This window comes from Zeus faber, assembly GCF_960531495.2.
Source record: "Zeus faber genome assembly, chromosome: 18".
NCBI classification, from domain to species: domain Eukaryota; kingdom Metazoa; phylum Chordata; class Actinopteri; order Zeiformes; family Zeidae; genus Zeus; species Zeus faber.
Genome location: NC_137210.1, coordinates 12,009,820 through 12,023,013, shown reverse-complemented (window position 1 = coordinate 12,023,013; position 13,194 = coordinate 12,009,820). Strand labels below are relative to the sequence as shown.

Here is a 13,194-nt window from a genome sequence, read left to right as displayed (position 1 = left end):
CAGGGGACCGGTAGAAATTTAGGGAAGACAATTTTTGTGGAGGGGAAAAAAAAAAAAAAAAGTTATCCATTGTATTGAGTCTTTTTCTCCTATCGCAGGCTTATGAGAACTACTCTTTTGAAGAGCTGCGCTTTGCGTCCCCAACTCCAAAAAGGTAAGCTAAATTAAAACTTTTTTTTTTTTTTTTTTTTTTTAATCAAAATGTGAGATTTCTTCCAGAGATTTACATTTGCATTCCTCTCAGGCCCAGCGAGAACATGCTGATCAGGGCAAACACAGATGGAACCTACAGCGCCAACTGGACCCCTGGAGCTGTAGGCCTCTACACCATCCACGTCACCATTGATGGCATTGAAATAGGTATGACGGAAGCCGTTTCTCACCATCATTACATTTTAATTGTCGTATGATAATTCATAAATAATTAATAATAATTGCCATGACAATTTAATTGTGTTTTTGTCCATTTTATTATGATTTATAATATACTTGTTATGTCACTATCGTAGTGTAAGTCTAATATATATAAACACATCCACTTCATGAAGAAGAGACATTGATTGTCATTGAGCATCAAAACACTTCAGGTAGAATTTGCATTCTATTCATTGTGTAATTTCTCACATTGGATCAAAATACACCTTCAGTTTGGATTGTAGAATCTAGGGATTTTACAAAATGATCGCAATTGGCTCAAATCATTTCGATCAAGCAACAACTGTGACCGCTCTAAACTAGTGTGGATGTGACCCCATCCTGGAGTGACCACTTCCTGAAGAACGGCGCTGGGTATTAACTACTTTTCACATTCAGTTGAAACATGGATTTTTGTTTTTTTAATTTATTTTATTTCCTGTAGACGCTGGCTTGGAGGTGGAAGTGAAAGACCCACCCAAAGGCATGATTCCACCTGGCACACAGATGGCCAAGCCAAAGGCAGAGCCTCAGCCGAGCAAGGTCAGCGTGGGGCTTTTTCGAAAGTGAACACACACACTCACAAACAAGTTTTCTTAAATGTCTGCAATGCAGTATATTACCACAGAGAAGGGGGGAGGTGCTTACTCGACATTGTTCTGTGTGTATGAACGCCTCACCTGCGAGCGCCAGCCCGCAGCTGGCAAATGGTTGCCGTATATTTCCCGTTACGAAATATGTACTCCATGATGATTCCTGCGCCATAAGAGACATGCATGGAACACAGGATCTAAAATGGAGTTAATTTAACTATTTCTGCCGCGGATAATTGTGTGTGTGTGTGTGTGTGTGTGTGTGTGTGTGTGTGTGTGTGTGTGTGTGTGTGTGTGTGTGTGTGTGTGTGTGTGTGTGTGTGTGTGTGTGTGTGTGTGTATCTTACTTATGCGCATTAGTGTGTGTGCACAACCAAATTAAGCTTGCGCTTGTAAAAGTATGCATGCCTACCCACACCGTCCTGCTGCTTCTCTCCCTGCACTCCTTGATTTACTTTCTCTCTCATTCTCTCTCTCTCTCTCTCTCTCGCTCTCTCGCTCTCTCGCTCTCTCTCTCTCTCTCTCTCTGCCCCCTCCCCCTCTCTCTCGGCTCACTATCAATGCTGTCTCTCCCTCTGCTTCTCTCAGGTCCGCAAATTTGTGTCCAAGGACAGCGCGGGCCTGCGTGTGCGTAGTCACCCCTCTCTGCAGAGCGAACAGATAGGCATAGTGCAAGTCAATGGCACCATCACTTTCATTGACGAGGTAAAAAAGCCCTAGACGTAAGGCGGAGCCATGCCCTTGTGTAGAAACTCAGTTTGGAACCATTCTGGAGCACCGCCGGCTTGTACTTCCAATTTCCTGTTTGTTTGGGTTTTTTTTTTTTTGTTGTTTTTTTTGTCATTTTTAAATCACTCAAACAAATCATAACAATGATAACTGCCACTGAAAAGTTGCAGTAAAATCACCAATCTTAAAGGTAATAAAAACTTTAAATGTATTAGATGCATTTTACTCTTCCTTAATTATGATAACCACTGCTCTAGCATACCCTCGATATGTGCTTTTTTCTGTTGTTTTTGTTTCGTATATTGCAAGACAGGCCCTCAGAGAGACGCAAGGCAGGACTAGACAAATTTAATTTAGAGACAAAGTAGAATATATATCAGTATGTCAAGAACATAGGCAGTAACACCAGCCTTGGGGCTCTCCTTGCGGTCTCCGTGGGTGTGTTGAACACGGCCTCCTAGTTCCCACACTAACAGAGGGGCCGGGGCCCGGGCTCTGCTCGGTTGCTTCTCTCCCCCTCCGTAGATCCACAACGACGACGGCGTGTGGCTCAGGCTGAACGACGAGACCGTGAAGAAGTACGTTCCAAGCATGAACGGCTACACCGAGGCCTGGTGCCTCTCCTTCAACCAGCACCTGGGCAGGAGCCTGCTGCTCCCGGCCGACGTAAGTAGGAGCCCGGCCGGACGCTGGGGATGAGAACATGAACGTTAAATACCCTCCTTTCGCACACCACCCCGCACAGTTGGTTTCCATCCCTCCGAGTTCCCCTCATAGCATGAGCAGCGAGACGAGGGGCTCTGAGAATCCTGGCGTAGCCGTGTGGGATCGCATGATGTGTCTTTCTACTACTAAGCTTTATAACCCCCCCGCCCCGGTATCAAGCTTCCGCTAACCAACTGTGGCAAAGAGCTGCGGCAGCGGGGTGCGGCGCATGTGTCCAGAGTTGGGACGGTTTTACCACAACGTGACCGTCTCGTGTTTGAATAGAACCCCTCAGGGCTCGACGCTAAGGAGTTTTTCACTTTTTTTTTCCTGTTGGCCCCCACCAGTATATTCAGTCATTCTGCTTAATGTGGTTTTTTTTTCCTTCCTCCAAAGGTGGAGGCTTTGAGTTTCTAATCCATCAATTCATTTTTGTTTTCAATTGGCCGGTGCAACACTTTATTTTATCATGTTTTGAAAATCTGTGTTACGATCCATTGGGATCGCCCAGAATACAGCGATAGAAGACCAATGTGGACGGGAAAATTGCTTATTTTACCCTAAAATGCATACGATGAGTCCAAAAATGACTCTCTCGATTGTTGTCTTGCTTTGTATTACAGACAAGAACATTTTAATCACCTCAATTTCCCACAATTCCTAGATAGAGGTGTTTTTTTCTGCTGTGAACTCATTTATTGTTGATTAGTTTAATGAAATATGAACCCATTTTTTGACCATTTGTGACCCGCCATATGCATTTTAGGGTAAAAAAAAAAACAACGAAAACCAATAAAGAATGTTGTTGTTTGACACTTGGGTAAGTCACCGATCAACCTACTGGCCATACCAGTTTTGTGGGGGTCCCCCTTATCGCCGAGCTCTGTGTGTAAATGCTGACTTTGCAGGATAAACAGACGTAGACCACGTTTGAGTAAACTGATGACAAAGAGTATAGGCAGCAGATCAACAATATCTTTGGGTGTTTCGGTCCAGCGAGCGCTCCTTTCCTCTTTGCCTCCGACCCATGACTCACTCCCCCCACAGCAGACACAGCAGCATGTCCAAATGTCATCACTTTTGTTGCTCCATGGCACAAAAAAAAACAACAACCTCCAGACGTGGATTCGAGCGGGTTTGAAAAGAGCGAGTTTGAAACGCTCGCTCAGCGGTTTTGCCAAAAGGAGGCCGGGGTGGTTTTCTGTCATGAAGCAATCACTGGGTTCCGCAAAAAGCTCCAGTGGGGAATCCGCTCCACCTTTTACCTCCACCTCTGCATCAGGCTGCTTCACGGGTTCCCTCAGGGCTTCCATCTTCCAGGTTTCTGTTTGAACAGCATGACACACCACATCATCCAAAAACGGGGGAATTTTTTTGGAAGTTTCTCCTAAGTATGCGTCGCGTGCGTGTTTGTGTGTGTATTTTTCCTTTTCAAGAAGTAATTTTTACTGAACTGAAAATTTTTTATTTTTTATTTTTTTCTTTCCCCTGGTGAATTTGATCCCGATCAGCAGGCATTGTGATTTTATTTTATATCTTCTCCCCGTCCCTCGTGGTCCTTCTTCATCTTCGCCAAACCGCTCCACTAACAACCTCACAGCGGTCGAGCTTTCGAAAATTTTCACCAAAATCCCGAGAATCACTCCCAAAAACAAAGAAAATTCAGCCTTCCAAAAAAATACATCACTCCCCCCCCCCCCCCCCCCCCCTGTTCTCTTTCTCTCTGTTTCTTTGTTTCTCTCTACAAGTTTCCAGCTGTGTCTTGACTGTCTCACAATCTGTTGCTCAGAATGTCTTTAACGCTAGCCAAGGAGTCAGGGATATCGGCTTTTTGTCGTGGACCCCCTTAACTATTTTCCCACCAGAGGTGAGTGGTACTTTTACGAAAGGAGCCTTGTAGTCTGTTGTAGCCTTGATCGCCCTTCAACTCTCCATCAGCCTGCCACCCTGCCCAACCCCCCCCCCCCCCCCCCCACCATCACCTTGTGATGTTAAGGGTTTACGTACGGGCACCGGAGATTTAAGCACAGCTGCATGGTTGTTTGTGCTGTGCGAGTTTGTCATCTGGGAAAATAGCAACATTTTAACGGCGGCCGTGGAGTGCCGCCTTGGCTGGAGACTTAATGTGGGGCCACAATCTGTGCTGCATGGGGGTCCAGGAGACCAGCGTCCATTCTGTTGCATGGGGGTTTTGTTTGACAGGGGTGTGTCTGTGTGTGTGTGTGTGTGTGTGTGTGTGTGTGTGTGTGTGTGTGTGTGTGTGTGTGTGTGTGTGTGTGTGTGTGTGTGTGTGTGTGTGTGTGTGTGTGTGTGTGTGTGTGTGTGTGCGCGCGCGCGTGTCATAGCATGTCTCCTTTTTTGATAACTTTGATAAAATAAACCTTCCACTCAATATCAGCTGCTTCATGTCTATCAGTCGTTCACTCATATCACTGTGATTGTTCCGTGGATCGACATTGCAGGTGTTTTTCTTGTATTACATAGGAATTACATTGAATGATATATATTGCAATCGTAGATCCATCTGGAAATAATTGCACGTTCCAAGTGTTGCCGGCCACCAGTGAGTTCGGTGGAGCGGCGATTATTTTGAGGCTCGGGACGTTCTCTCGATTCTCCCGAAGGGTCGCACATGTTCTCTCGCTAACCGCGCCTTCTTCCTTCTTGCAGGAGGCCAGGGGCCCGTCGGAAGAGTGTGTAAAGGAGGTGAGCAGCGGCCGCCCCTCCCATGAGGCCCCCATGCGGGAGCAGAGCAGGGCAGGGCAGGGCGGCGGCGGCCCGGGGCTTTATAAGGTAGTGAAGACCGGCCCCTCTGGTCACAACATCAGAAGCTGCCCAAACCTTAGGGGTATCCCCATTGGAATGTTAGTACTTGGGAACAAAGTCAAGGCTATAGGCGAGGTACGCACTCACCCCCAAACCCCTCCCCCTCCCTTCCCTCCCCACCAAAAACAAATGTCTCTTGTTTTGTTCTAATAAATCTGAACCTACTGTACTTGAAGCTCTTGTTAGCGGTTTCTCCTTCTCTCTTGGGTAGCAGGCAGCGATCACTTTCCACCCTTTCTTTTTGTGTCTGAATTGAATCAAGTGATGTAAATGTACAAAGTGCGATTTCGCTTGTCGAAGGGGAATACATGAGGTGCTACGGGGTTGTGGGCTGTGTGTGTGATTTTTATTTTTTATTTTTTTTTATCTTTCCACTCCGCTCTTCCACTCCAACTTATTTTTTTCGCTGACCGCCCGGCCGACGGCTATTTTCCGAGCGCTTCCTTTTTTCTTTTTTTTTTTTTTAAGTTATTTCCCTAAAGGCAGCACAGTTTCCACGGCGTCAAGTCCCTCTGACCTCCTCCTCCTCCTCCTCCTCTTCCCTCCTCCACCACCACCCACACCACCCCCAAGACTCACACGATGCCTGAACCACGCTGTGCCTTTGCCCGCATATCTCTCTCTCTCTCTCTCACTCTCTCTCTCGCTCGACTCTCTTGACCCCTCTTCTTCTTTAGCTCTCCTCCCAATCGCTCGGTGCTCTGAACCCTCTAAACCGCCTCCGCCCCCAGTTCTGAATGGCGCTTTCTCCCAGTGGGATCTGAACTCTCTCATTGGCTGCCGTGGTGTGTCATGCTGTTCAAGAGATTCCTCACCCCTCTCTCACCCCTCCGACCCCCCCCCCCCCCCCCCAACCTCAAACCCCGAGCCTGTTCTGGAAAAGCTCTGTCTGGATCTGCTCTGTGCATATACACTAACACCTCCACCTGTGTCTTGTCTGTCCAAAATGATAACATTTTCAGGAAATTAAGAAACAATCAACCCCATGCAAATAACCTTTCAATAAGCTACCCATTTTTAGAGTAAGTCTTTTTTTTTTTTTTTTTTTTTTTCCCCCCTCCTTTCCGTTCAGCTAAATTGGTTGCACTGTTGTCTGTTCATACGTAAAAAAAATAAAAATAAAAATCAACCCGCCGAAATGATTTTGATCTGCTGCTGTGGATTGTACGTGTAAATTGGCTGAAAATGGATGACATGACAATGACAATGTTTTGCATGGGGGCGGGAGCGGTATCGATAGTATGCACGTATTAACATTTCCTTTGTGACAATAACGTGGTTGTCTGACCGGCTGTGATTAGGGTTTTCTTGAGGTGTGTGTGTGTGTGTAAATAACTCCCTGTGAGAGGATTGGGATAAAGAGCGTTGTTTGTGCACCAGGAGGTCAACTCAGAGGGAACCTGGGTACAACTGGACAAGAACAGTGTGGTGGAGTTCTGCGAGAGCGATGAAGGGGAGGCCTGGTCGCTGGCCAGAGACCGCGGGGGGAACCAGTACCTTCGCCACGACGACGGTAAGTCGCAGCCTTGACTTCTAAATGCAGCCATCATAGACCCACTTCACTGGATGGAAACACTCCAGGGTTAGCTGCTATTTCTGTTGTAGTAGCTCTGTGAACACTGGAAACGAGAGATGCACATAGAGATGCTTGAAGTCCTTGAAAACGAAAGAAATGGTGCTTAAAAAAACACTTGGAAGTCCTTGAATTTCATTTTGTAACGCCAGAATGAACCCTGTAATAGCCACATTACTACTGATTATTTCTCAGATATTATAATAATATCTTACCAAAGCACCAACAGCCATCCCCAAAACGTGAAAAGATGTTGCTTTCACTCTGGCAGAACAAAGCGTGGCGGAGCACGGCGCCCAGACGCCCCCGCCCAGCCCCTTCTCGGTGCAGGGCTTCAACAGAGCCGCGGTGTCCAACGGAGCGCAGGGCTTCGACTATGGCATTTCCAACAACAAAGGTGAGGTCCGCTTGATCCGGCTGACGTGGTCATAGAAGTCTTCATCACTTACTTGGCATGTCACCACTTTTGCTTTTCGTCACTCAGTCATTTAATGATCTTCTTTTGTCAATAGATTCAGAGGTTTGCGTCATTAGTGATGGATCTTTTTCGCAGCTTTCTCTGTTCTTTCCCTTGTTGCTTAAACTTAACAGATCTGATTTGTTTCTAAGAATCATGGAAGGTCATTGGGTTTGGATTAGTGTTTGGATTTCTCAAATTCTCATATTCGGTTGGAGAGTTGATATTTGCTTCAGTGTAGAGGAAGGAAGATGCGGGAATCACAAGCTAGTGTGACCTCAGCAACCTTTGACCATCTTAGCAGGATGCTTAAGAGTCATAAAGGTGGTGCAGTATTTGTTGGTCACTCCCTCTGCCATCAACCACTTATCCATCATTCTTTTCTGTGCATGGTTGTTGTAGTTTTCCGTGTTGTGTTGTGCCTAGCATTACTGCAATGTCAGGCGGTACCATTTCTGTCTTTCGTCTGTCTCTGTCTGTCTGTGCACGGGCCAGTCAGTGTGCTTCTCTCAATGTGGACTTCCTATTTGGCTGCACCAAACCAATCCAAGCCATGGAAATCTCTTGCCCACCACAGACAACTGGCCCTGAGCACCACACTGTGCCGTTGACCATTATCCCCACATTGCTTTTGTTTACTTATCCCAGAAAACCGCCACCCACCCCTTTGGACCCCACCCCCCAAAAAACCCACTCACCAACATCCGCTTACCCCAATCACCTGATGGGAGAAAACTCACTGACTGTTGGATGGATAATCTAGTGAGCAATAGCAAATGAGTTGCATCCCCTACATTGGCATCCTCAGGCCATAGTGTAAAGCTGTAGTTTTTCCCCTCCCTCTGTCTCCCATATTCACAGGTGACCGGTTGAGCGCCATACTGAATTCGGTTCAGTCTGGGCCCTTCCTTCCGGCAGCTCCCACCTCCGTATTTGAACAAGCCGCCCAACCTCCCTCCTCCTCTTCCTCCTCCTCCCTTGTCCACAGCCCATTTGTGTTTGGACAATCCCCCTCCCAACTGTCTCAGCCGCAGCCGCAGCCTCCGAGTAAGTCTGTCCGTCTGTCTGACAGTGTCGGTGCTCGCTTGCACAGGTGCTGGTCCCTCTCCTTATCAAGTGTTTTGTGCCCACCTCATTGGTTTGGAATTCGTCACATGATCTCTCATTCATTTTATGGCATCCGTTTATTTATCTAATTTTTATTTTTTTATTGTGTGGGGGTGGCTGAGGATGGCCGATATCTGACACATAACATAGATTGCTGTTATGTTTTGCTGAAGTTGTCGTGGGCTGCACTGCTTGTTTTCTATCATTTTGTGCTTGCTTCACCTTGTTACGTTTTTGTCCTCCGCTCATCCCCGCTGCGATCATTGAGCTCCTCAGCTTCCATCCTTGCTCAGCAGTCTGTTTCACTCTGCTTCAACCAGCCCAGGACTCCACTGAACACCACTGAGTTGCACTCAATCTCAAACACCCTGCTGACCCTACTTAGTTTAAATTAGGCCTATTCAGTGAAGAAAAACGCTAAAGGGCTAGAACCAGTTCCAAACTATCTTTTTGTCTCCATTTCTATCAATGTTTTCTCTTTACAGTTTGTCCATCTGCCTTTCTTTCTACCTGTCTGTCCATAATTCTCTCTATGGCTTTGATATAATTTATTTACACGCCTTTTCGATGCTACTTTTCTTTGCCCCTCTTCTCTCTGGTGTCTCAATCCCCGATGCCTCTTTCCCACTCTCTTTCTCTCTGTGACGCTGCATTTTGTGCCTTGTTTACCTGCCGATGTTTTCCGCTGTAGATGGTTCATCACGCAGCCTTGCTTCTCGCGAGCGTGTGCACAAAAGCAGTGCTTCGGTGGCGGGGCATGGTACTGCTCTCTCCTCTCTCGCTCTCAGGCAAAAGGGTGGGTAAATCACTGGACACATGTCTACTTCAGACCGAACAGGGGGTGTGGAGGAACCTGGCACTGGAGCACAATGTGTTCCAGAATGTTCCTTAAAATTTTTTTTTTTTTCTATTGTGGTCCAGGAGTAATGTTTCGGCCATCTAAGTTTGGTTTGATCTTTAAAAATGACACCCATCCTGTAGTCTGAAGAGTTAAATAGTGTTATGAGTAAGAAAATGCAATACTCAATGTGGTAGCAAGTTCTCACGGCTGGGCTGGAATTCATATTTCATCAGCTCCTCCATGACCCATTCTCATCCATTGTCAGAGACTCTTAGGGTATAGATAGACACGGCTATAGATAAAAACTGAGATAAATATGAAATCTCAACATTGTCAAGTTTTAGGGAGTAGTGTTACTTTGCCTGTGGTGCTGTGGTTGTTTCATTTCCTTACTTCCCTCCATTCACTGTCAATGTTTTCTTTCCATTAATTCCTTTGTTCACTCCTTGAATTTGAGTATTTTGGCCAAGATTTGGTTAGAGGCACTCTGACCTCTAAATTAATCCTCTCCGCTGGTGTAATTATTCTTCAATTATGAATCTTTAGGTGAACGAGGGAACGTGTTGTCTGGGGCACGGCCAATGTCCCCAGCCTCCAAACACCGGCAGGAGAGCCGGTCACCCAAGCAGGAGAATCGAGGCAGCCGTTCGTCGGACCAGAGCAGGGCAAAGGCTGTTGAGGCAGGACTCACTGCCAGTGAGGCCCTGATCCTGAGGTCGGACACAGCCAAGCTGCGGTCTGACTCCCACAGTCGATCCCATTCACCCAACCACAATACCCTGCAGGCCCTGAAGGCAGATGGAAGAACCACAGGTCTGCGCGCTGAGTCCCCAAACCCCGGCTCCCGCTCCTCCTCCCCCAAGCAGAAAGGCCTGTCCCCTTCTTCGGGCAGGTCCAGTCCCTCCAGCACCTCTTCGCAACATTCCTCTTCACCTAACAATGACAAGAACCTCCCACCAAAAGTCAGCACATCTTCCAAGGCCCGTCTGGACCCTCCCAGAGAGAGGTCCAAGTCGGACTCCTACACCCTGGACCCAGATACACTGAGAAAGAAAAAGGTTCCACTAACTGAACCACTTCGGGGCAGGTCTACCTCCCCCAAACCCAAACTGTCTCCTAAAGATCCAAACAAAGGAGGGATCAGTAATGTAGAGAATCGTGCTCCTTCTCCACATGTGACCCAGGAGAACCTTCACAGCGAGGTGGTGGAAGTGTGCACATCTAGTGCACTCCTCTCCAACGAAGAAGGCAACGATGAGAATGTGGAGTTGTGTAATGTGGATGAGGGCTCCTCCAAGGTGCACTTCAGCATTGGCAAAGCCCCTGTCAAGGAGGAACAGGAGAGCCGCTCCTCCCCCAAGGTCAGCCGTAAGGCCTCTAGTCGGCATGTGCGCCCTAAGAAGGACAAATCTGGGCCTCTCTTTAAAGGTGAGAGCACATCAAGGCTAACGGAGCCTGCCAAGCAGGCCATGTCGCCCTCAGTGGCTGAATGCGCTCGAGCAGTCTTTGCCGCCTTTCTGTGGCATGAGGGTATTGTGCATGATGCCATGGCCTGCTCCTCTTTTCTGAAATTTAACCCTGACTTGACCAAAGAGCACGCCCCTATCCGCAACTCTCTGGGGGCACAGGGAGTCGAAGAGAAGGAAAGCAAGTTGAAGAACCGGCACTCGTTGGAGATTTCCTCTGCACTCAACATGTTTAACATCGCTCCCCACGGCCCGGATATCTCAAAGATGGGCAGTATTAACAAGAACAAGGTGCTGTCCATGCTTAAGGAACCTCCATTGCCAGAGAAATGTGAGGATGGGAAAGGAGAGTCTGTGTCCTATGAGATGACCTCAAACCCCTCTATGAGGGCAAAGTCCATCCTGCCACTCACTCTTCAGCATCTGGTGGCATTCTGGGAAGACATCTCATTGGCTACGATTAAGGCAGCCACTCAGAACATGATCTTCCCCAGCCCTGGCTCCAGTGCCATCCTGAAAAAGAAAGAGCATGAAAAAGATGGTAAAAAGTCAAAGAAAGAGAAGAAAAAGAGGGATAAGTCAGAGGTGCGTCCCAGAGGGAATCTGTTTGGTGAGATGGCCCAGCTCGCTATGGGTGGACCAGAGAAAGACACCATCTGTGAGCTGTGCGGAGAGTCTCACCCATACCCAGTCACCTACCACATGAGACAGGCTCACCCAGGTAGGACTCTGGCTTATTTTTAATTTAGGTTGTCAGGCTTACGAAACAACTCTTGATTCTGTTTTCTGCAAAGTGGCTTATTTCCTGTGACTAGTACTCTGTTTATTTATCCTTCATCCTTTGGTGTTTTATGGCAGGTTGTGGTCGCTATGCTGGAGGACAGGGGTACAACAGCATTGGCCACTTCTGCGGAGGTTGGGCAGGAAACTGTGGGGATGGAGGCATAGGAGGCAGCACGTGGTACCTGGTGTGTGACCGCTGCCGAGAGAAATACCTGAGAGAAAAACAGAGTGCGGCGAGGGAGAAGGTAGCTCTCCTCTTGTATAAACACTATGAGCAGGATCCTTTGTATTCCCAGTTTACAAATATCATACTTGTGATCCTTCCCAGGTCAAGCAGTCCAGGAAGAAACCACTACAGGTGAAGACCCCACGTGCTCTGCCCACCATGGAGGCCCACCAGGTGATCCGGGCCAATGCTCTCTTCCTCCTGTCCCTGAGCAGTGCAGCTGAGCCCAGCATGCTCTGCCACCACCCTCCGCGACCCCTGCACTCCCAGCTACCCAGCCTTAAGGAAGGCGTCTCAGAGGAACTCCCCAACAAGATGGGCTGTCTCTACCTTCAGACACTAGCCAGGTAACTATACACCCAGTTTTAGAGGACATATTACAGGTTATTGAAAAGCGTTTTATTCAACATCTTCTTTGGTTTTGACTCTCCACTCAGGCAACACACAGAGAACTTTGGAGGTTACCAAGATGATAATCTCTTCCAAGATGAGATGAGGTACCTGCGCTCTACATCTGTTCCTGCCCCTTACATATCGGTAACGCCTGACGCCTGCCCCAATGTGTTTGAAGAACCAGAAAGCAACATGAAATCCATGCCTCCCAGGTACTACAACTTGACTTTTGGACGCATTTTAGACGTGCTTTCTCTTACGTATGATCATATTTACGAAGGTCTTGAGAAATTGCTAAACCGTTAGATAAACTGTGTTTGTCTTTGTCTGTCTCACATGCTTTCTTTTAGTCTGGAGACCAGTCCAATCACAGACAGCGACACAGCCAAGCGCACAGTGTTCCAGAGGTCTTATTCAGTCGTGGCCTCTGAGTATGACAAGCAGCACTCGGCCTCTCCGGCGCGCATCAAAGCCGTACCCAGACGCAGGGTTCACAGTGGCGACGCAGGTAAGCGGTCTCCCTGTCTGTAGTTCTTATTCACTCCAGTAATACTAAACAACGAACACGGAAACATTTTTTGCTCGTCCCCATCTAGAGGTGGGCTCCTCTCTCCTGCGCCACCCGTCTCCAGAGCTGTCTCGGCTGATCTCAGCCCACGGTTCCCTCAGTAAAGGTGAGAGGAACTTCCAGTGGCCCGTCCTGGCTTTCGTCATCCAGCACCACGATCTGGAGGGCCTGGAGGTGGCCATGAAGCATGCACTGAGGAAGTCCGCCTGCAGGGTGTTCGCCATGGAAGTACGGCTGCCCGGGCCCTAGCATTTTTGATTGAGAACTTTGTTGATCGTTGATCAGACTTTAACAAAGTGAGCTTTCCTCTTTGTTCCCCTCAGGCTTTCAACTGGCTGCTGTGCAACGTGATCCAGACCACCTCGCTGCATGACATCCTGTGGCATTTTGTAGCGTCCCTCACCCCGTCTCCCTTTGAGCCGGAGGAGGAAGAGGAGGAGGAGAACAAAGCGAACAAGGAGGCCGTGGAGCAGGTAATGATTGCCTAGCAATCCCATAGCCGCTGTTGACTTT

General features: G+C 47.9%; 1 protein-coding gene across 2 annotated transcripts in view; it reads left to right on the top strand.

Annotated features, from left to right (window-relative positions):
* Positions 1-13,194, top strand: part of mycbp2 (MYC binding protein 2) — a 68,554-nt gene that overhangs the window by 44,971 nt on the left and 10,389 nt on the right. For both annotated transcript variants that reach the window (XM_080019602.1, XM_080019601.1), the window contains 15 exons: positions 99-154; positions 245-360; positions 860-957; positions 1,596-1,712; positions 2,262-2,402; positions 5,112-5,342; positions 6,648-6,780; positions 7,112-7,237; positions 9,792-11,432; positions 11,570-11,739; positions 11,823-12,067; positions 12,158-12,325; positions 12,464-12,621; positions 12,710-12,909; positions 13,005-13,154. In XM_080019602.1, the coding sequence (XP_079875728.1) occupies positions 99-154; positions 245-360; positions 860-957; positions 1,596-1,712; positions 2,262-2,402; positions 5,112-5,342; positions 6,648-6,780; positions 7,112-7,237; positions 9,792-11,432; positions 11,570-11,739; positions 11,823-12,067; positions 12,158-12,325; positions 12,464-12,621; positions 12,710-12,909; positions 13,005-13,154 (3,750 nt within the window). The remainder of the gene's footprint in view (positions 1-98; positions 155-244; positions 361-859; positions 958-1,595; positions 1,713-2,261; positions 2,403-5,111; positions 5,343-6,647; positions 6,781-7,111; positions 7,238-9,791; positions 11,433-11,569; positions 11,740-11,822; positions 12,068-12,157; positions 12,326-12,463; positions 12,622-12,709; positions 12,910-13,004; positions 13,155-13,194) is intronic.